Source organism: Silurus aristotelis (genome assembly GCF_946808225.1).
Source record: "Silurus aristotelis genome assembly, chromosome: 25".
Lineage (NCBI taxonomy): Eukaryota > Metazoa > Chordata > Actinopteri > Siluriformes > Siluridae > Silurus > Silurus aristotelis.
In genome coordinates this window covers 11,689,567-11,713,788 of record NC_139598.1, presented here as the reverse complement: position 1 = coordinate 11,713,788, position 24,222 = coordinate 11,689,567, and the positions used below count along the sequence as shown (strand labels likewise).

The window sequence follows — 24,222 nt, the reverse complement described above, 5'->3', positions numbered from 1 at the left end:
TCAAATAATTTAAACTTGGTGCTGCTAGTAACCTAGTCAGGTTTTCAGGGTTCCAATACAGTGTCAATCACTTTTGGCAAATAATTTTAAATCAAATGGTTTAAGATTATTAATAATGTCCATCATATTCTACTTAATACTAAACATCTTGTAAAAGGAAGTTATAGACAAATAAAGAAGTGAGATAAAGTGAGGGGGAGCAGGAAATAGCAGCCACAAGCATTAGAAGAATGTGATTTCAAAGGAACACACAGTATATAAAAAGGTTTATGCTATGTTTATTTTATTTCATTCTTATTCAAATACTGGCTGGTACATTTTGGGTGAACGCCAAAAAACTTAGGACATTTGTTTACAAATTGAACTTTTGCCAGGATAAATACTGCATACTACACCCCTATGAATATTATGTAAATATATTATTAGTTATGTACTGTAGCTAATACATTTGATGTTAACTCTTAATTCACATTGTTAGGTTTGAGTAAAATTAGGGTATTTAGGGATTCTAAGAAAGAATAAATGATCCTGATATTTGTCAGCAGTAACTAGAATTGGGACTGGTGGTAAAAAACAAAATCTCCTATTGAATTCAAAGCATTTAATGATTTCTGGGTTATACTTTATCATGACAATATGTCACAGTATTTTAACACACTTGTCAGTGTTCTGTATTTAATTCATGAATTATGAATGAATTAATTATTACTTTAATTAGTAGGGTCATGTAAAGAAAAAGTGTATATACCAACATGTAGTTGAGATAAAGAAACAGGAATACTGAAATGGACATTTAAAGATTGGAGAAAAAAACAGGTGATGCTTTTTCAGGCTTCATCTGTCCAGTTTTAATGAGATTGTGGCCACTGAGGCATTAAGATACTTGTTCTGGCTTACAGGAGTGTAAACCTACATGTCTGTTTTTGTTATCCCTCCACATGTTTAGGATGTTGTACATTTTGTGCAACTTTCAAACTTCCTTTAAGTTTTCTGACCTCTCTAATCAACATGGCTTATGCACTAGACTGTTGTTTCCAAGAGATTAGCAGTTGCTCAAATACCCAAACTAGACCGACTGGCACAAACAACCATGCAATGGTCAAAGTGACTGAAATCACATTTTTCCCAATTTGATCTTAATATTAACACTGTCTTGGTCTGTATTTCCTTGTTTATATGCATTACCGCTGAAATGATTGGCTAATTGGATAATTTTTAAAAAATGTATAGTGTTCAGATTATCCTGTTAAAGTGGTCAATGAGTGTATATGGTGGTAATATTAATATATAATATTATAATTTTTTTTATTGGTAATGCGGTGTTTAATAGTGTTTCACACCAGTTTTAACCATTACACAAGCCATGCAAAAAGATCTATGAATTTTCTTTAAGAAAAATTGGAATAATAACAGTAACAGTATGGTCTAGTGGTTAGGATTCGGCGCTCTCACCGCTGCGGCCCGTGTTAACTCCCCGGTCAGGGAACCGACCCCAGCCATTAGGGTTGCACAAGCCAGTGCACTATTAGTGCCGGTCCCAAGCCCGGATAAATGGGGAGGGTTGTGTTAGGAAGGGCATCCAGCGTAAAAACATGTGACAAATCGAACATGCGGATCATGAACACGGATGATCCGCTGTGGCGACCCCTAATGGGAGAAGCCGAAAGAAAGTTTACCAGTAATATTTGTAAATATTTAATTTTCAGTATGCATTAGTTAATCTTCATATCCTGTTTTAATACAATAATCGTTTTTTACTGACATTTATTTCGGGAACACTGGGCTTGAGGTGGGAATTAACTCTGGATAGGCTGCCAGTCCACCGGAGGGCACCATATTAATGTTTCTGTATTATTACTTCACATGGTTATATTTGCAGCCTGGCTAATTGAGCTGACTCATTTGAGGTTTTTCTGATTTCAAGAGACTTAATATTATTTGCAAAGACATCAGAACAAACAAGTCTAAACATTTAAAGTTTTATATACCCCCAAATTTTTTTTTACCCATTTGTTAACCTCTTATTCATTAATAGCAAGTTGAATGAATGGTGAATGTTCTGCCTGAGGCATAGAATCAATGACTTACTATATGCAGAATTCATTAAATTTGATGCTTTCTTTGTGATATGGCCCCAAGTGTGATGTTTAAAAGCTGATTTGATGTTGGAGGATTATTGTGCTTATGGTGCAGCTGTCAATGTCTGACCATTGTAATATTTGCATGCAGATGAGACACTGTTTGTAAAGCGTCTGAAGCAACCTTACATTCAGAAAGTATTCAAGCCCCTTAAAGTTTCTCTCAGTTTATTGCATTGCTTTACATAGATGAAACAGGTTTTTTTTTAGGTTTTTTAATAGAACATGTTTTCTATGATGTTTAGGTACATGTGGTTTCCACTAATCAACCTTATTGATTAACTTGATTGAGTCAGAGCAAAAATGATCAGTGTTTAGGTCTGTAGATGCAAGGATTCCGTTGGGTCACAGATGGGAAACAAGACACTGCTCATAAACTGCCATTATTAGGGTAAAGCTTAGTAGAGGCAGCATGACACAGTGGGGATGTTGAATACAGCAGGGACTGGAAGGCGGAACGGACAAAAACATTTATTAAACTTCATGAAAACCTAGTATAAACCTAGTTTATAGTGCATTTGTAATTAATTTACTAAATTTTAGACTAAGGGTGTAAATAAAACAATAAATAAAACAAAACCACCAGAAATGGTAGAGAAATTTAAGGGATTTGAAAGCTTTCTAATGCAATGTATAACAAAAATGAATGCTTCCCAGACAGGGAGAGTAAGCATGAGATTTGTGTGGCGTCCTTTATATATTTCTCCTTTCTTTCTTTTGTCTGTTCTGTCTCCACAGTAACCTTTGCACTCATTCACTGTAACACTAATTTAAGGACACAAATAGCAGAGGCCATGGATATGACTAAGCCAGCCTATTATGTTAGACCATAATAACACAACTCACATTGAAGGGGCCTGTTTGAAGTTTCATTACCCTCCATTAGAATAAAAATGCAGCCAATCTATGGTTGGCACCACTCAAAGGACACATTCATGAAGATGCATCTTCTCCTCTAGCTGGTCACCAGATCTCCATGTTAGCCAGTCCTTTGCACGCAATGTTTTTACTTTGGGTCTCAGACTTCAGTGTGGTCTAAATATATAAAGGCCCTTTTTTCTTGTTAAATAATAAAGTGGAGCCACATTGGTGTACCACATTTAAATAATATGTGCATTGTTTTATTTACGTATTTGATCTCATTTGAAATAGTATTACAACACATAAGAAATTATAGGCTTATTATTACTTTCTATTACTTTTAAATCATGCATTCACCGTGTGGAACTGTTAGAAAGCTTTATTAGGTTTGCTGAGAAAATTACTGTGAAGTTGATTCATGTCATGATACACTTCCTTGTTCCTTGTTTAGTTTTTTGCTTACCTCATAATGCCTGTAAAAATGGGACATATTTCTCTCCAGATTGGTGTGGTGTTAATATAAACATTTTCAACATAGTTTTCTACCACTTTTTATTTTTTCAATTATTTATTCTTTTACAACTGGCCAATGATGCTTGTATCCGGTCATTTTGTAGAACAAGCTCTTCAAAATCAATAGTGCTTGTCTCCATTGTCATCTTGAATTTTTGAAAACACTATAAGGTACCATCGGAGAAACCAATGTTTTGTAAATACGATTTCCTGCTGTTAACATTGAAGTGCAATTATAAAAAAAAAAACAATGACTCCCACACCACTATAGACTATACCATAATAGACAGGATTTGCAATAGACAGTTTGAATGCATCTCTGGGATGTTTATTACATATACAATATATTTAATTATTTATATACTGGTTTTATTTAATTTGTGCTCTGTAGTAATATTAAGGCAATAGATATTTTATTTCTGTATATAGAGCTGCAAATTATTGTTCAACATATATAACTATATTTATTGAAACACTTGAAAGGAGCTCAAATCTTTACACCACAAACCTCCACTTCTGGTCTCATAATCTAGGTCCTTAACCCTCAATTGCTCAGTTGTATAAAAGAGATAACTGTAAATTGCTCTGGATAATGATGTCAGCCAAATGCCGTAAATGTAAATGGTGGTTAACCCCATACCACATGTCTATGACTATATACACTTACAGGCAACTTTAATAAAAAAAATCATCTACCTACTACTGTGCAACACAAGTTTGATAAACGTAGAGATAATTTTCCTGCTTATCATAGATAAGGTTGATTATATGAGCTACTTTCTGGTCAGCTCTGACCATTCTCGTCTCATCACCTTATTTTTGCTACCATGTAAGACATTAACTAAACCTCGGCCTGTATCAGCGTTCCTCCATATCTAACACTAATAATTGTTTTTTCTATCAGTCAGTCATAATAAACCTATTATGATAAATGTATTAATTTGTTTATTCAATTAATAAATGTTTTAACAAATTAATTACTTCATCATGTCAATAACAATTCAATGTTCATATTTTTACCCTTTTCACAAAAATATAATTTAAATAGGGGATTTTGCAGATTGGATATTATTATATAGTAACCAAGATGTGTTGTTGTTGTTGTTGTTGTTGTTGTTGTTGTTGTTGTTGTTGTTAGGGGAGTTCAACAGAATGTGTACCAAAATTCTTTAACCATCTGTAGTCACCATGGTGGTACATGCATTGTGAGGCTTTTGAATTTGCTGTGGTTGGAGTGTTTGGATTAAATTAAGAGATTTAACTCAGCCAGATGTGACATTAGCCTCTGTGCTCACACGCAACTCTCTCAGATTTCTTCTTCCACCTTGTATTTCCCTTGCACTTAAACTATTAATACAAACAAAAATAGCTCATTAGAAAGCTACTATCAGTGTTTCCTATCTTTTATCCCGCTTTGGTGGATGAACATAAGGTATTTAAAACATACTATGAATATCTTTGGTTGTGTGGCAGTCAAACTCCTTTTGATTGAGAGACATCACTGAGAACAGGGGATTAATGAGCTGCAGTGGTAGGCTTTGAAAAAGTTGTGCTTTGTCTCTTTAAGAGGGGAGAAAAAGAGAGAGAGAGAGGGAGAGAGAGAGAGAGAGAGAGAGAGAGAGAGAGAGAGAGAGAGAGAGAGAGAGAGAGAGTATGTGTAGTATTAGTGGTGAAAGAAGGGGGGGATTGCGTGACTGGAGCTGACTAGAAGCTGACCTCAGAGAAGTGGTTATGAAAACGATCTGACAAATCATGCACAGGAGACCAGCACTGCAAAAATGGCAGAGTACTTCCTCTTCCACACACACACACACACACACAGTGTCTAATGAGGATCAGAAAAAACAGCTTTATTTTGTTAGTTTCCAAATATAGAGAATAAAAATAAACAAGATGCAAAAGCGCATATGACATTAAGATAATAACAAAGCAAAGTAAGAGGAGATTGAGTTTTAGTATTTTATATTGGTTTTCGTAAGTCCAAGAAATAAAAACTGGCAGACCATGTCTCACATATAATTTAGTCAGGTGAAAGATATTATAAGCCCTTTATGAGCGATTAATGTAATAAATGTTCAGCAGCCAGTTCCCCTTTGGGAACGCTTCTGCACTGTCCACGATCTGAATCAAGTGTGTAATCAGTCCAATGGAAAGCGCGGCATCACCGCAGGGTGACGTCTTTGCCAGGAAGCTGTAAAAGGCACCTGGAGTCGAACTGGCACTTCTGTTTGTTCATGAAGCGCTCTATGTGTGTATGTGTCAATGGTAAGTGGTAAATGTCCAGAAAAAATATAAAACGAAAGTGACTAAGAAACTAAGCATTCCCTTCGTTCATGTGTTCCTCGCTTGTTTGGGAGCGGACTCTTTGAGGGGAGCTCCTGCTTCTCATGGTTCTGGCCCTGTTTTCGCTTAGGCAAAGCAGCGTTTAAGGACCTGTGGCTCGCATTCTGTCACAAGGCCAGCATTCTGTCACAAGGCTCGGAAGCACGCCTTTCGGCGGTTTCGTCTCCTTGCTTTGAGAACGCCCAGCTCCGCTTCTCTTCTTCTGAGACAACCCCTCACCCAGTCCTCTTTGAGGAGCTATTAGAGGGAGTGACCCATGCTGATCCATGCTTGAGATAGATCGGCCGGCTGATCAGCAGCAAGCTCGCCTGTCCTATCAGGCTGACCCACTATGGGAGCTAGATGTGGGAGACACATTAAGTGGTCAGAAAGCCAGAGCTTCGCTGTGCGACAGACTTAGCTCTCAGGACATCTAAGGAAACCTCTAGGGCCATTGGCCGGTCCATAGCCACTCTTGTGTCTACTGGTATATAATGTATATGTATATGTTATATACTGAAAGGCAACAAGGCGCTTTCCAGTAAAGCAAAAAATAAATATTAAAAATAAAATAAAAATGTTATTTAAAAGTAATATATAAAAAAATAAATGAATACTTAGGAAATAAATTAAAATAAAAAATAAGACACAATAAACATAAAATAGCAGTTGAATCAGGGCTACGTGTTAAATGCTTGTCTGAATAAATGAGTTTTCAACTGCGATTTAAAAATACTCAGCTCAGTGACGCGTTGTATGTGTGCTGGAAGTGCGTTTCACAGCGTTGGTCCCTGGATAGCAAATGACCGGCCTCCAAACTTTTTATATTTGCATTTAGGAACAACCAGAGAGGTAAGTCCAGAGGAGCGGAGAGTTCTGGCTGGTTGGTAGACCTTTAATAATTGTGTTGTCTTGTGTTGCCTGTCTGTCTGTACTGTTTTTTGTCTGCACTGTTTGCACTAGGTTGCACTCGATGCATCTTTATGTTATGTGTTGCAGCTCTATGTTGTTTAGTGTAGCGCCAGGGTTCTGGAGGAACATTGTCTCATTTTTACTGTGTACTGTGTACCACTGTGTATAGTAGAAATGACGAAAAAAGCCTTTTGACTTGACTTGACTTGACTTGACTTGGTATCTCCCATGTCGCCCTGCCCGAGCAGGCTCTGGTCATGGAACATAGGAAGTTCCTGAGGTTTGCTTTTGTGGCCGAAGCTTCCCAAACCTGGGTCCTCCATTTCGTCTTACCCTCTCACCCCGCACCTTTACACTTTGTGGGGCAATCCACTCCGTACGATCAAGGTCATGCGGTGAGCCCCACATGCCTTAGATGTATGGAGAGATCCCATATTCTTATCTCGGGGCCCCATGCTGGAGCTCTGGGGAAGGCCTCGTCACACATGCCATATCAATTGAGATGCTGGCCGTGCTTCAAGCATTGAAGCATTTCCTTCCAGAGCTCATGGGCGATCTCGCCTCTTGTACAAGCTAGCACATCAGATACTCCTGTGGGCCCAGGGGAAGCTGCTCTTCTTGAGGGGAATGACATTTCCACCCTGAGGTGGTGGAGCAAATTGTCTGAGATTTTACAGAGCACAGTTGAACCTGTTTGCATTTGAGAGACATAGCACTGTCCCCTCTGGTTCTCCATGACACCCCCAGCCCCTCTTGGTACAGGCGTGGCCGAGGCTGCACCTGCACGCCTTTCCCCCTGTTGCGCTGCTCCCGGAAGTTCTGGAGCGAGTTCTCCAGGACGGAGTCCGTCTTCTTCTGGTGGCCCCATGGTGGCCAGGCAGGCCATGGTTTATGGACCTTTTAGCCCTTCTCGAACACCCTCCCTGGGAGATTTTTCTCGGGGGGGATTTTTTTAGGCACAGTATGTCACCCCCACCCGGTGAGCACAGCTTCTCCACCGAGGTGGTAGAGTCCATCAGCCAATCCAGAGCTCCCTCCACAAATTTCGCCTGTTCATGGTTTAGTGCAAACAACACCCCTTGAATCCAGTTAACCCACCGGTCGGCTCAGTGCTGGAAATCCTTCAAGAACAGTTTGCCAAGGGGTTGGCTCCTTCCACCCTAAGGGTTTATGTGTCCACCATTGCAGCTTATCATGCCTTCCTCGTGGGGCAGTCACCTCCGGTACGATTTTCAGTGCCTGCGTGGGACTTTGCCATGGTCTCTCAAAAGAGTGGTAAACCTTCAGGCCCTCTGTGGCCCCTTCTTCCCTAGAGTTCACTCCAGGTATGGCCAGTGCCTTCCTCTACTCAAGGCCAGGGTATGTTCCCAAGGTACTCTCTGTTCTCCCATAACCTGTTATGCTCCAGGCATTCTTTCCCCCTCCCTTTCAGGCCCCAGACCAGGAGAAGCTAAACGACTGTGTCCATATGTTTACAGAACGGAAGTGTGGAGGAAGTCGGAGCAGCTGTTTGCTATGGCCCTCAAAGGAAAAGTTTCCCTGTGAACAAGCAGACTTTCATCAGGTTGATTGTGGAAGCGATTTTATTCTCTTATGAGTCCTCTGGTCTCCCGCTCCTTTTAGGGTCAGAGCTCACTCTACTCGGAGTGTGGCAGCCTCTAAGCCTTTGTCCTCTGGAGCTTTTCTCCAAGACATCTGCAACGCTGTGGTCTGGTCCACCCCACTGACCTGTGTCAGATTTATAGCCTTGACCTTATTGCCACTCTTGGCCCCTCAGTATTTCGACCTAGCTGTGCCCATCCACACTAGGCAGAGATTGGTCAGTCTGGCGTTATTGGACTCTCGTTTCCAAAGCGTTGTTAATGCCACTCAAGTCACTGCATCTCCATGCCACACTGCCTGAATCCTTTCAGGCATCCTTCCCTTTTAGAAGCTAGTGCCAATTTCACTCCATGTGCGTTTTATAGCTTCCAGGTTGTCACATCACCTTTCCATTGGACTGATTACACACCTGTTTCAGAGCATGGACAATGCGTAAGAGTTCCCAAGGCGTTGTTGGCGAATCGTCTTGTTGGTTGGTTGCATACTGTAACCTGAACATACGTAACCTGGAGATGTTCAGAGCTTTGACTAATTGACTGTGTTGTCTTAATTGCTCACTGTGCAACTGTGCAACAACTGGCAATTTGCTTTTGAGTTGTGAACCTATATATTAAATTAATGTGGGAGAGGTCATAAGTCATATAGAATTCCCATACAAATATGTGTCCTCATGTATAAACTTGGTATGTTTTGGCTTGTATTCAGACATCAGGCCTAAAAGTAATGTTTCACAAATAAAGGACCTCTGTTCTGAAATTTGGTTAGTTGCAGGCATGTGAACTTGGAAGAGAGACCAGGATGGTTCTCATCAGAGCCCATTTAAGAGAGAATGTTTAAAAGGTTAGAACAATCATGTAAATGCAGAAGCGGTTAGAACCTTTAGTGTCACTATTGATTATCTGCAAATTTTTACAGTAATGCATATACTCTTTTATTTATTACTAGGAATTATGTTACATATATGTCAGAAGAAATTAATTAACAAAATTGCCTCTTAGTTTAAATGATTATTCTTATCTTTCAAAAATTCTTTGCTGGTATTTGCTGGTAACCAGTTTACATGTTTATCAGTATATCTACCTATTCTAAGATGATAAAACTATAATGGCATCTCTGTGAATAGTGGTTTGTGAATAGTATTTGTTGTACTTTGTTAGTCTGCTGTTAATGTGTATTCTTTATGTTGTTTATTTTAAATGTTTTTGTAATGCTTCTGTTAAGTTTGAAACCTGCAAATGATAAACTGTAAACTGATTTTACACCACATTATTCAAGCTTTGCTTTGACTCAGAAGTAGAGCAGAATCCACCATAAAGATTTTGTAGTTCATGAAATTCCTTCAAAGAATTAGGCAGCTACTTAAACATGAACAATTAGGAAGTTCAACCACATGTTGTCCAGGCAGATTTATTTTTATCAGTTATCTAAGTAAAACTGCATCTTTTTTTTTTTTAATATAATAGCCCTGCTCTGATCGATACTCACCTTTAGGAACACTTAAACTTTCATCCATGCCTTCACTACAACCTGCTGTGTTTACTGGTCTCCCTACCAACATAATTTCCAAATTACTCACAATACTCATAGTAAAAACTGATTACTTAAACCCACACTAAAGGTTCTACACATGTTCCACCCACACTCTTTAAGTTACACTGGTTACCCAGCTCCTATTGTATTTAAACCAAAACCCTCCTCCTCACCTAAACAGCCTTTCATGACTATACCACAGGTTACCTGACTGAAGTGTTACTTTCATGTGTCAACTGGCTCTAGTTTAGTAAAAAAACTGAAAAACAAACTAGAGATTAATACATTCCTCTATGGGCAACATGTTTTTTAGAGTTATAGAATTCACTTCCAAAGAGCCTTCTCAAAATCTCAATTTTCTCCTTTAATTTATAACTCAGAACCGGTTTATTGAGTCTGCTTCTTTGGTCATCTAGCCATCACAATTTGGCCCTTGCCAAAATTGCTCAAATTTGATAAAATTTAAAAGGAATGAATGTAATGGCATTAAAAAAAATGCAACATTATATATATATATATATATATATATATATATATATATATATATATATATATATATATATATATATATATATATATATATATACTGTATATTTAAAATAAACATAAAATACAGCATTTTAGCTTATCTGACTTGACTAATTCAACCAATCTTCTTTAAAGCTGAACTAACAGGTTTCAACTTTATATTTGCGTCATTTTATATGTTGTTTTAGCTGCCTATTGTTGGCCCAGAATATATAACCTTTTGTCTTGCTTCCTTAACTGGGAAACTGGAAAGAAGTCAATTATTGTACAATTACTCATGAGAATAACATTAAAACAAGCTTTTGTGATTGATGAAGGCCGTTTCTGTTGTTTGGCATTTGAAACAGCAGCAGAGGGATGATACATTTTATTTTAATTAATAGTTTTTGCCTTTGTTTTCTTTTGCTATTTAATTATAACCTATTAACGTGGTCTGCCGATAAATTAAGCTCTTCTTTGTAGAGAAATTAATATAACTATATTAATGAGAGTGTGATACCAAGTTTTGGAGTTTATTAACAGAAGATAAATAAGTTGAATTATTTATAAAATTGTTAATATATTTTTCACAGACCTTTTATATTCACATGTAGACTACAATGTCTATTAAAAGTTGCTTTAAATATTTCAACTAATATATGTCAAAATGTGTTGAAGAGGTGCCCAATTTTTTTATCTATAAAAGGCCAGAAATTGGTTTTGATTGAAGGCCGTGGGCTGAAATAAATGTTGCATTACACCAAGCTGTTTTTTAATACAAAATTGGTGCTGTCGTTCCTCTTATTTATAATTCATACCATTTATAAATAAATAAATAAATAAATAAATAAATAAATAGAAACCATAATCTTCTTAACTAATGCAGCTTTATTTTCTAATGTAGTTTTTTAGTACAGTGAAAACATATAAACAATCCCATTTATTATACAGTAGAGTTCAATGCCGAATTCAGCTTATTGAAGCTATTAGCAATACAGCCACATGTTTGTAATGAAGCTGGTCTTCACTTATATTCTCTACAGTTTATTTCCTTTTTTCCCCCTTTCCTTTTTTCCCCTTACCTATGGGCCCTAGTTTCGGCATTTCTGATGTAGAGGCTGCCAGTAAAACACACACACACGCACGCACGCACGCACGCACACACACACACACACACAAATCTATTGAAACCAAAGAAAGAATTGAAGAGCGGGTACATAACATCAGCATTGGGAATTTGAACCTTTGCCAGTTTTCCGTTGCTTTGTTATGAAGATGCAGGTGATTATTTAATTTAAACATCGAGGTCAGGCTTTATTGTGCTTTCATAATGTCTCAGGATACAGCTGCATAGACACAGACAGAAGTCAGACCCTAATACTAGCATTTTACCATAGCACTTACCTACAGTAAAAGCTCGGTAGGGATCTTGAAACCTTTGAATTAGGATTGTACAATTGTACAATTCACACAAAGCCACTGTCATGAAAAAAAGTTGTTCAGCAGTAATGAATTTTACAAAAACACCAGAGAGGTGACTTTGTGTTTGTTTTGTAATTATCCCTGTACAACGACAACAGAAACAACTCATTCACCGCACTCATTAGTGGAAATTGCAAGGCTTTGCCTATTGTTTTTATGACTCAAACTAAATGTTATAATCTACTAACAAATATTTAATTTGGATTAGTCCCAGAACAGAACATTTTTGAATTTTTTATGCCTGTGTCATTAAGTGGTTGAATTTTGTAAGTAACTTTTAGTTTCTATGAGGGATAGGATTCTCTGGAATCTCTCAAGATGCCAAAATACAAATAAAAACAAGGTCTTAAATTCAAGTGTAAATGCCAGTTCATGTATGGATATCTATACATTTATCAAACTATAATTTCAAAAGCATAAACAGGAATATAATTACCCATACCACTAATGCATGTATGTCTTTTATAAAGCAGAAAATGGGATTCAATTTGAAAAATGTTTCTTCAATAACAGAGTGAATAAATAAAGAGAGATGATGAGAGAAGAAACTACAGTAAGCAATTTAAAATAACATGGGAAAAGATAATTCCTTATTGTGTAAAGAACTGTAGTTTTAATTGTAAAAGAAAGAAAATACACCCACACACATTCTTTTGCAAATGTCAAAGAATTAGTTTGAATTACTTTTTATAGTCTTAACCTGTTACATAGCGTACTCATGCTTTGCCAGTAGTCATCAATATTTAACAGCTGCTGTTGTTATGATTTTTTTTTTACTGCTAATGTGGCTTTACCCGCTTGCACGCAAGGACTTGGCTGTGTGCCAATAGTCTGTCAGGGACACCAGGAGATTGACAGAAAGCTTGTTCGCGTGACAACAGTACTTCGGTCAGCCAACTCCAGTCTCTAAAAACAGCACCTAGCTGTGTCTATGCCTCTCTACTATAATCTACTCAGCCTCTTTGAAAGAAGGAGGGTTTTTAGCAAGAGACATTCTTTAAATGAGTTGGCTTAAACTGTCTCTGTTCCTCTGAGACATAGGCCTACTCAAATATAATGTAGTGTAGCTACAAATAGAAAGGAAGTGCATGCAAAAGAGCATGAAAATTGTCAGAACTGTTTAATAGGTTATTAACTATTTCATGTTGCTTACATTGCAAAATTCATACACAACACATAGCTAGACTTGCATGACTTTTATTAAATTAGAGGTTCTCCAAAACTATTAAAGCAAAAAGTGATCTATAACTGTTTAAATGCAGTGTAGATAAGCATTTTAGTTTATTTTTAATGAGGACAGAGGTGTGTCTTACAAATCTAATAGAAACTACTGTATATAATTATAGAAAGTTTAAAAATAATTTAAAATATGCCACAACACACAGTTGACTCATGCAAACTTTATTAAGCCAACAAACTTAATTATGTACAAACATCATTATGTACAAAGTAATGATCATAGGAAAAACATAAGCCTTAAACCTTTTACTTGAAGATAATGACTGCATTCTATAAAGTCACTTTGCCCAAGTACTCACTTAATTCCTAAACCCATAATAAGCTCATCATACTTTTGAATTCAATCATATGCCACATTTTAGCATAATTTTCTTAACAACCAGGTAACAACCATGTTTTTTTCATACATTTAATATTTAATATTATTATATTTTTATTTATATCATAATTTTTCTATAAACTTTTAAACATTATGTTCACATCTTCGTTATCTGATTCATGTGGTAAGTTGCATGAACAGCTTAGTCCAGGAATGGTTCCAGAGTCCTTGTATGAAATTTGAAGATGTGTAGAATTTTTCCCAGTAGCAAACCTCAAATCTATTGTACAGTGCTGTCAGGTATACTTTTTATGTAACACAACAATTTGTTTCTTAATTGCATACACACTAATAGTTAATGGTTTCTCATAACTATTAATAATCTTTATGTGTTTAAATTTGTGCTACAGATGGACTGCACTATATAAGCATAATTTTACACATAAATCACTACACTAAATGGTTTGCATGCACATTAGAGCTATTAAAATGACAACACGTCTGTTCAAAAATGCTCCAAAACGATAACAGAAGACAATAAAGAATGTGAGGAGGAAGAGGAAGAGACAGGGACAGAATCTTTATGAAATGAAATTTGGACGATTTTGAATAATCATATAATTGGCCTTGGGTTTAGCTGAGCAAATTTGAACTGCATCTTTTATAGTCCACAAATTAAGCAAAACTTGCAATCTTCTGCTTACATGACAGTATATTGTTAGTACAGTACTTTACTGTACACCACACAAACAATAGTGCTTCACTTTGTTGTCATTTAAGGACTATACTGTAACTGTCACTTTTTATATTCTATGTACTGTACTGTAATACTGTAGTTCAGTGTACTACATGTAAGAATACCAATGAGTGTACATTTTTACTTGAGTTGAATATACAGTACTTATTTTACCCCATGAACTTTTTGTCCTATATGACGTATAAGCTTGTTAAGAATGAAATCCCAGTTATATAACAGTGCATATAATTTTTGCACATTTCAGCAGAAACTGTAATAGAGGCAGACAATGACTAATAAACAGTGAACCCTGACTGTAAACATGGTCATGGTGATTATCATTATTTACCATTGAAAAAAATTCAGAGCAGAGTCAGAGATCATTTTCGCCATTGGGATGGCAAACATCTTGTGTGATGTAGGTGTAGCCATGTGAATATACCAATATACTGTACAGACCAAAGGAAAATGTGTCTGATTGTTGTTGATGTTATACTTTGATGGATTTTCCAGTTATTTGTTTGGGCATTTTTTCTGCATTTGACAGTACTTCTAACTTGCATAACTTAGTATCTGCGTAAGTTCACATAGGATTTTGAAGGCTGTAGTATAATGTTGTTCAATGGATCTTCAATTATTTTTGTTAGCAGGTTATTCCTGATTTAATGTATTAACTGTTTTTTGGATTAGTGTAGTCGTCTATATTTATCCTGATTCTGTGCATTACAAATGTGTTTGTGTGTGTGTGTGTGTGTGTGTTTTACTTGTTTGTGTATCATCTGAGTAAAATGTTTAGTTTAACTTGAAGTGTGACTGATTTTAGTTTGGTGGTTACTTTGAGAGGTTTTAAGATCTATCTAGCAAACTAACACTGTCTGTTGTTTTCTTCACTCCCTGCTGCATTAGAGGAATGTCTTAAATACCCAGCAGTATTTCCATTGCCTGCAAAACACACATTATGTGTTGCTATCGGTATTAAGTGGCAATGTGGGAAAAGTCTGGTTTGTGGTAGTAGTGTATGTTCTGATGCTAAAAAGTGGCAGAATAATCATTGCACATTTTACCCGGAAATTACAGTTGATTGGTAAACTTGGCGAAGTTAAATAATCCACAAGCATAAACATACTAATGGCATTAAAATGTTTGGGTCAAACAACAGGCCATATATTTGTTTCAGCAGCAGAGATAAAAAAAAAAAAAAGTAAAATATTAGAATTACTGTCATGGAAGGTGAACATTAGTGCACTCAGATGGTGCAGATTTAACAATAACATGATTGGACTTACAAAAAGAAACAAAGGATTTACATTTACATTTATGACATTTTGCAGAAACATACTAGTTAAAATCCCCTTATTCAGAGCAACTTGTGAATTTATTTCCACTCTGCCACAAGACACGGAATATAATAGTGGAGCGATTTTGTAGGGAATTTACATTGGTTCATGGTTATAAACATGAAATGTCATCTTTGCTACTAAGGAAGGAAATGAGCAAATGGTTCAGAATGAAACCACAATGCTGGCCCAGAAAAAAATGTCATAAAGGAGAATGAAGTGTGAAACTTATATTTATAGTACATTTTTGTATGGGCACCTTCACTATCTTCATCCATCCACTTACTTGTTTGAAAAAAAAAAAAAAAGATTCTGTACACCACAGTGTACAACATGTAGCAGCTTAGCAAGCTGTGTAAAAACTATGAATGCTAGTGATTCGCATGTGGCACCATTTAGGAGTTTAAGTGAATTTAACAATACCCAGCCACAGTCACATTTATCACAAACTACCTTTATTTTTAACAGCAGTAAATCAAGTCTTTCTTTTTTGTTGCACTTTTGTTAATTTTCTGATTTGAGAGGACAACAAAATTGATATAAGTTTGTAACTAAAGAACACAAGTGCATTTATAAGTATTGAGCATTAATGATAATTTTGGTCTATATTTTCTTTATAGCCAGTCAAGAGAAGCAGATGATGAAGCACCTCAGTCCTTCATCCAGTAACGAAATCACGGGTGAAGCTATGCCTTGTGTTTCTGAGAGTGGGCTACTCCTGGAGGTGTGTCTATTTCCTGTGTCCATCTTCCTATAACCTAGTTATTTAAACATGTTTATTGATAATCTTACTTGATTGAATGTATTTCCTAATACTTCTTACTGTATTTAATATTTCACAACATGTACAAACCCAATTAAAAAAATGTTTTGACACTGGGTGAAATGTCAATAAAAACAGAATGCACTGATTTGCAAATCTCATAAACCTATATTTTATTTAAAATAAATAAAAACAATAAATAACAATTTTGAATTTAATGGCTGCATCATGTCTCAAAAAGTTGGGACAAGGGCAACAGGCTGGAAAAGTAAGAATTGGCAACAGGTCAGTAACATGACTGGGTATAAAAAGACTTAGATCTTAGAGAGGCACAGTCTCTCTCAAGTATAGATAGGCAGACGTTCACCAATCTGTAAAGAACTACATCTAAAAATTGTGAAACAATTTCAGAATAATGTTCCCCAACATTAGATTGTGAAGACGTTTAATATATTATCATCTACAGTATGTATTTTCATCAAATGATTCTGAGAATCTGGAAAAAATCTCTCTGTGCTCTCAAGCAGCACTGCATTAAAAACAAGCATGATTCCACTGCATGGGCTAAGAAACACCTACATAAGTAATTGTTTGTGAACACAGTTGCCATGTCATCCACAAATACATATTAAAGCTCTTATCCAGAAATTATGCTGTCTTCTCTTGACCAAAGTTTGTTTAAAATGGACTAAAACAAAGTAGAAAACTGTTCAGTGGTGTAAGCATTTTGAACTCTTTTTTAAACCATCTTTAGTCTTCTGGACTAAGGAGGAGATAAGCCATTTGGCTTATCATTAGTGCTTAGTTCAAAAGCCTGCCTCACTGATGGTATGGAAAAGCACCATCAATTCTGAATGGAATATACAGGTTTTAGAGCAACAAATGCTTCCATCCAGACATCTTTTCAGGAAAGGCCTTGCATATTTCAGAAAGCCAATGTCAAATGCATACTGCATCTGTTACAACAGCATGGCTTTATAGTAGAAGAGTCCAGGTGCTGAAATGGCCTCCCTGCAGTCCAGACCTTTCATTTATTAGAAAAATTTGGTGCATCATGAAAGGGAAAATAAAACAAAGAACGCCCACAGCTACTGAGCTGCTATCCCAACTTTTTTAAGACATGTTGCAGTCATCAAATTCAAAATTACTTAATATTTTCCTTTAAAAAAGTACAAAAACGACAAATTGTGAATAAAAACCGAATGCAATTATGTGGAAGTTTCAAATTTCATTATTTAATTCATAATACAACATAGATGACATATTAAATGTTTAAACTGAGAAAATGTATCATTTTAAGGGAAAAATAAGTTGATTTTAAATTTCATGGCATCAACACATCTCAAAAAAGTTGGGACAAGGCAATGTTTACTACTGTGTGGCATCCCCTCTTCTTTTTATAACAGTCCGCAAACGTCTGGGGACTGAGGAGACAAGTTGCTCAAGTTTAGGAATTGGAATGTTGTCCCATTCTTGTCTGATACAGGCTTCTAGTTGCTCAACTGTCTTAGGTCTTCTTTGTCGCATCTTCCTCTTTATGATCCGCCAAATGTTTTCTATGGGTGAAAGATCTGGATTGCAGGCTGGCCATTTCAGTACCCGGATCCTTCTTCTACGCAGCCATGATGTTGTAATTGATGCAGTATGTGGTCTGGCATTGTCATGTTGGAAAATGCAAGGTCTTCCCTGAAAGAGACGACGTCTGGATGGGAGCATATGTTGTTCTAGAACTTGGATATACCTTTCAGCATTGATGGTGCCTTTCCAGATGTTTAAGCTGCCCATGCCACACGCACTCATGCAACCCTATACTATCAGAGATGCAGGCTTCTGAACTGAGCGCTGATAACAACTTGGGTTGTCCTAATCCTCTTTAGTCCGGATGACATGGCATCCCAGTTTTCCAAAAAGAACTTCAAATTTAGATTTGTCTGACCACAGAACAGTTTTCCTCTTTTCCACAGTCCATTTTAAGTGAGCCTTGGCCCAGAGAAAACATCTGCGTTTCTGGATCATGTTTAGATATGGATTCTTTTTTGACCTATAGAGTTTTAGCCGGCGACGGCAAATGGCACGGTGGATTGTGTTCACCGACAATGTTTTCTGGAAGTATTCCTGAGCCCATGTTGTGATTTCCATTACAGTAGCATTCCTGTATGTGATGCATTGCTGTCTAAGGGCCCGAAGATCACGGGCATCCAGTATGGTTTTCCGGACTTGACCCTTACGCACAGAGAGTGTTCCAGATTCTCTGAATCTTTGGATGATATTATGCACTGTAGATGATGATAACTTCAAACTCTCTCCTATCTAATATTGCTCCACTATTATTCACTGCAGCATTGGGGGAATTGGTGATCCCTTGCCCATCTTGACTTCTGATAGACACTGCCATTCTGACAGGCTCTTTTTATACCCAATCATGTTGCCAATTGGCCTAATAAGTTGCAAATTGGTCCTCCAGCTGTTCCTTATATGTACATTTAACTTTTCCAGCCTCTTATTGCTACCTGTCCCAACTTTTTTTGTGTAGCTCTCATGAGCCAATATTTGGCATGACATTTCAAAATGTCTCACTTTCAACATTTGATATATCTATATTCTATTGTAAAATAAAATAAATACGTTTATGAGATTTGTAAATTATTCCTCTTTTATTCACAATTTGTACAGTGTCCCAACTGAAATCGGGTTTGTACATTCCCTCAGTTTAAACAAAACTTTTTTTTTTTTTTTTTTTTTACATTTTCCTATTTTTTGGAATTGGGGTTGTATAAACCATAAATGTTATTTGAAGACAGTATTTTTTCATGCCTTCTGATATTCATATTATTGATGATGAATGGGAAGGTTTAGCTAACCCTTCATGTGTAGCATCCAGCGTGTGTGTTGAGTTCAGGTTGTGCAGTTCAGTAACAAGCAGCTGAGTGTGTGTGTGTACATTTTAGTTATGTGTATTGATCACCTGATGGCTTGAGGGAAAAAATTGTTGCACAGTCTGGATGTGAGGCCTGAATGCTTCAGAACCTCTTTCCTGATGGTAGGAGAGTGAAGAGTGTCTGAGGGGTGTGTAGCATGTGGTGTACATGTCCGTGATAGAGGGGAGAGAGACTCCAGTGATCTTTTTGGCTGTCCTCACTGTTCTCTGTACGGTCTTGCGATCCAAGACGGGGCAGTTACCAAAACAGGCAGTGATGCAGCTGCTTAGGATGCTCTCGATGGTGCCTCTGTAGAACTTGGTTAGGATGGGGGGAGGAAGATGGGCTTTCCTCCTTCTCAGGAAGTAGAGGTGCTCTTGAGGATCTTCAAGGAGGATCCATCGATGATCAGTGGAGAGTGGCTGCTCTGTGCTCTCCTAAAGTCAACAATTATCTCTGGATTTGTCAACGTTGTTGGTTCTACACCAGGCTGTTAACTGTTTCACCTCCTCTTTGTATGCTGACTCGTCGTTCTTGCTGATGTCATTAGTGAACTTGATGATGTGATTTAAACTGTGCATTGCTACACAGTTGTGAGGAGATGCTGTTCTCGATCTGAGGTCTCCCAGTCAGGAAGTCCAGGATCCAGTTGCAGAGGGAAGTGTTCAGGCCCAGTAGGCTCAGCTTTTTAATAAGGTGCTGAGGGATGACTGTGTTGAATGCTGAAATGAGGTCTATAAACAGCATTCGTATGCAAGTGTTCTTATGTAAGTGGCACGTTGGAACAACGGTGCTGCTCAGGGAGATGTAGAAGATGTCAGTAAAGACATCCACTAGCTGTTTTGCACATTCCGGCAGGAATGTTGTCTGGTCCAGCAGACTTCTGTGGGTTAACTCTGCATAGAATTTTTCGATCCTCACTTCAGCTGTGGATAAACAAAGCACCTGGTCACTGGGTCACGTTGTTCTGCACCTCAAACTGGGCATTGAAGTCATTCAGCGCATCGGGGAGGGAGGTCACAAGCAGGTGAAGTTGTAGTTCGTTATTGCCTGGATGCCCTGCCACACGTGCCATGTGTTTCCGCCGTACTGGAAGTGGCGGAAACACGTGTGCACGCTTTGCCTCTCTGATGGCTCAGGACAGTGTGGCCCTTGCTATTCTCAATGCCATCCTGTCCCCTCCTCTGAAGGCGGAGTCACAACATTTTAGCAGCGCACACTTTTGCGGTCATCCACGGCTTCTGGTTGGTGCGTGTGGTGATGGTCTTGGAGATGGTCACATTGTCAACACACCTGCTAATGTAGCTGGTCACTGATGATGTGTAATCCTCCAAGTTGATGGAATCGCTGTTGGTTGCAACCTCCCTAATCATGTCCCAGTCAGTGCACTCAAAACAGTCCTAAAGAGCAGAGGTGGCTCCTGCTGGCCAGGTTTTCACCTGTTTCAGAACCAGTTTAGAGCGTCTGTATGTATGCTGGAGTTAGCATAACGAGATGTAGTCTGAGTAGCTGAGGTGGGTGGCGGGGCTCCGCACAATACGTGCCAGGGATGATCCAGCATGTTTCAGCCCTCTTGTTGCAAAGTCCACATGCTGATGGAGTTTAGGGGACACAGTCCTGAGATTCACATGGTTGAAATCTTTGGCAAAAATAAACAGTCCGTCAGGTGAGCATTATGCAGGTCGCTGATATCCCCATAGAGTCCACACAGTGCAGAGTAAAGAGTTAGCATTAGCGTTGGGGGGAATGTACACTCCGACAATGAAAGCAGTGGTGAATTCCCATGGTAAATAAAATGGCCTGCATCTTACAGTCACAAATTTCACTAGCGATGAGCAATTGCTGGAGACAAGCAAAGAGTACTTGCACCATTCTGTGTTAATATAAACACACATGCCACCACCACGAGTCTTACCGCACAGAGTTGCATTTCTGTCGGGACGAAATGCGGCTAGCCCATCTAGCTGAATGGCAGCGTCCAGAACTCTGTCGTTGAGCCACGTTTCTGTTAAAACAAAGACGTAGCAGTCTCTAAACTCTCATTGGAGTCAGATGGAGTCCAATTTATTGTCCAGTGAGCAGATGTTTGAAAGTAGAATGGGTTAGCCTTTCCTCGAGCAGCGCTTCCGACATTCCCTCTGCCGGCCACCTGCATAAGCGAGGGCTGGGAGACAAGTTTTTGTAACCTAATTATGCAGATTTGTTGTTGCATGATTTCTGTACCGTAATAGAGCCTGGTGGTCATATACATGAACGCAGCTGTCTCTGGTGTCCCTGCACTTGGAAAAGTCGGGCTAAAGACGTGAAAAGCAACATTTTGGATAAGGAGAGGCCGCTACTGCTGTGCCTCCATAAAAAAAAAATAAACCTTAGATTTGTGTGTCTTTAAATGTCAAATGTGTGTCTTAATCTGGCAGGTACTAAAGAAACACAATACATTCAGATGGAATGAGCCAAAGTCTCTGAATGCACACAATGATAATGTGATGCGTACACCCCAATAAGATGATCAAAACAGACAGAATTATTAGACTTTTGTCTTCAGAGTTTCTGGTTTATAACACACTGCTGACCTGCTTTGTCTCGTATTAAAGTGGAAGTGACAGGGCTTGGCCCACAACACACTTCAACTCACGCAATAATCATCTCCCAGTAGAAACAAATGCTGGTAACAGATGATAATACTCAGAGCCCAAGTTCCACTTTCTGCTACAATATCTACTGTACTTTTAAGTAACTTATGTACTTGTAATTATTAGGACATTTTAGATTTCTAAAAATACAAGCTGTTATTGCATGGGATATGAGCCTGGCTATCTAGCCTATCTAGCTTGTGCTTTTCAGGAGCCCTCCTGCGTATTGTACAGATTTAAGATTACATTGTTTTCATGGATTACTGCACTTTTATATTCAGAAGACACTATCAAGTTTAACTAGCTGATTTTTATTATGTTTACAACAAATGGCCTTTTTTCAGAACGACGTACAGGAGTGCTTTAGAGTCTCTATCTAAAGCATGTGCTTATGCTACTTTACTAGGACATGGACTAAGTGCCAAATTCTGTAAAGCTGGTTTGAGACAATATCCGTTGTGAAAAGCGCTATAGAAATAAACTTGACTTGACTTGAGTAAGAATACCATTGGACAATTTGTGAACACGGCTGTTTTTTATGATTACAATCTATTAAAATAATAATAATTAAAAAGAGAGTGACTTCCCGTGGGCTCACCACCTGCAGGAGGGACCGTAAGGGACGGTGCTGTGAGGATTGGGCAGCAGTCGAAGGCGGGGGCCTGCTTAGACTGCTGCCCCCGTGACCTGAATTACGGATAAGCGGGAGAAAATGAATGAATGAATGAAAAAGAGAGTGAGACAACACAAACCAATAAATGAAGGCAAAGAAAATTAACACGTTTATTTGAATGGATTGGTGATGTTTATAAAGGCCTTTACGGAAGAAATGTCTCACTAGCGTTTAAGTGAGTCTTTTACATTAATTGTAGTGTAAATGGACCCAATATATAGTATCCATTTACATACATTTATGTGCATTATAACACAAATTAGAATAGCACTAATGCTGCATAAAGTTTATTGAAGGCTTTGGCATTTATTAACCAAAACAGATGATGACCAATCCTGACTTCTTATCCTCAGTTCACTAGCAAAATTTTTAGTTATTATCCTACACTTACTTTTAAATTACAAATTTCAAACACACAAGCTGAAAATTAGTGTAAAATATTTATTTGTTTTGCTCTTATTCAGTCCCTAACAGGCTTTGCTCTTATTGTGAGCAGTGATGGAATGGTCTTCTATGCTTCTTCTACTATAATGGAGTATCTGGGATTTAATCAAGTAAGTTTATTATTGGATCTACATTTTACTTATAAGTCTCACTTCTAAACTAATATAAACCAAATAAATTAAAGCTCTGATTGCAGAACTTAATTGTATTAATTTTTAGAAAATTAAATGTACATTATTTTAGATGGTGTTTTAGCTGTCACATTTCCTGTTGTTTGGTATTATCTTAATGTTAATTTAGTGAGGCAGAGAAAAACAAACTAAATTATTAGGTATAGATTAGTGGTCTGTATATATGGTATGGTCTAAATATACTGTACGTATATGGAAAACTTGTGATATACAAATATATACAATATAAAAATATTAATCAAACCAACATTTAATTTTATTTTTATTTAATTTCATTTATATAAATGTATGTAACATATTGTTACATACAACATAAATGTAAAAAAAGCATAACGCAGTTATCCCATTATATGACATTTTCATTGTGTTTACATTATGGATAAATCACAATTAGCATAAAAATGATTCTTCTTTCTTAACAGTTTAGTGTCAATCTAATTCTATTATCTTTTGGCTCTTTCTGTCTTTCCTCTTAAATGTATAGACTGATGTGATGCACCAGAACTTCTTTGACTACATTCACATAGATGATAGGCAGGAGTTCAGGCAACAGCTCCATTGGTGCATGAAACCCTCTGAGACTTCTGATCAGGATTTAACCAAAGGAAATGGTATGACATAATAAATTAGTTCAAAAGTAACCTAAAGTAATTTCTGCAATTTAATTTTGTATTTTAAGCACAGTGTCATTATTGGTCTATTTGCAGTCCCCTCCATAAGTATTGGAATGGCAAGGGCAAAATATTTGTTTTGCTATGGTCAGACATTTGGGTTTAAGATTAAACCAAGCATATGAAATGATGTATGAAACTACGTTGAAGACAAGCATTGTCTTAAATGCATTGGGCATAGACATACAAGAATTTGATTTTGTAAGAAGAAATATAGAGGCCTACCATAACACATAAATCACACATTATAAGTAAGATAACAGTTATTGTGAAACAAATATCAAATAATAAAATCTACAATTCTAATGTAATTTCATATACATCCTTTTATCTCAAAACTCAAAAGTCATTAATTAAAAAAAAATAATTTTCCTTGCTGTTTCAATACTTTCAGGGGGGAAAAAATCTATATAATTAAAAAAAGAAAACCT

General features: G+C 37.3%; 1 protein-coding gene across 6 annotated transcripts in view; it reads left to right on the top strand.

Annotated features, from left to right (window-relative positions):
* Nucleotides 1-24,222, top strand: part of ahrra (aryl-hydrocarbon receptor repressor a) — a 29,384-nt gene that overhangs the window by 2,240 nt on the left and 2,922 nt on the right. For all 6 annotated transcript variants that reach the window (XM_083529936.1, XM_083529935.1, XM_083529940.1 and 3 more), the window contains exons 4-6: nucleotides 16,119-16,222; nucleotides 22,950-23,039; nucleotides 23,605-23,731. In XM_083529936.1, the coding sequence (XP_083386062.1) occupies nucleotides 16,119-16,222; nucleotides 22,950-23,039; nucleotides 23,605-23,731 (321 nt within the window). The remainder of the gene's footprint in view (nucleotides 1-16,118; nucleotides 16,223-22,949; nucleotides 23,040-23,604; nucleotides 23,732-24,222) is intronic.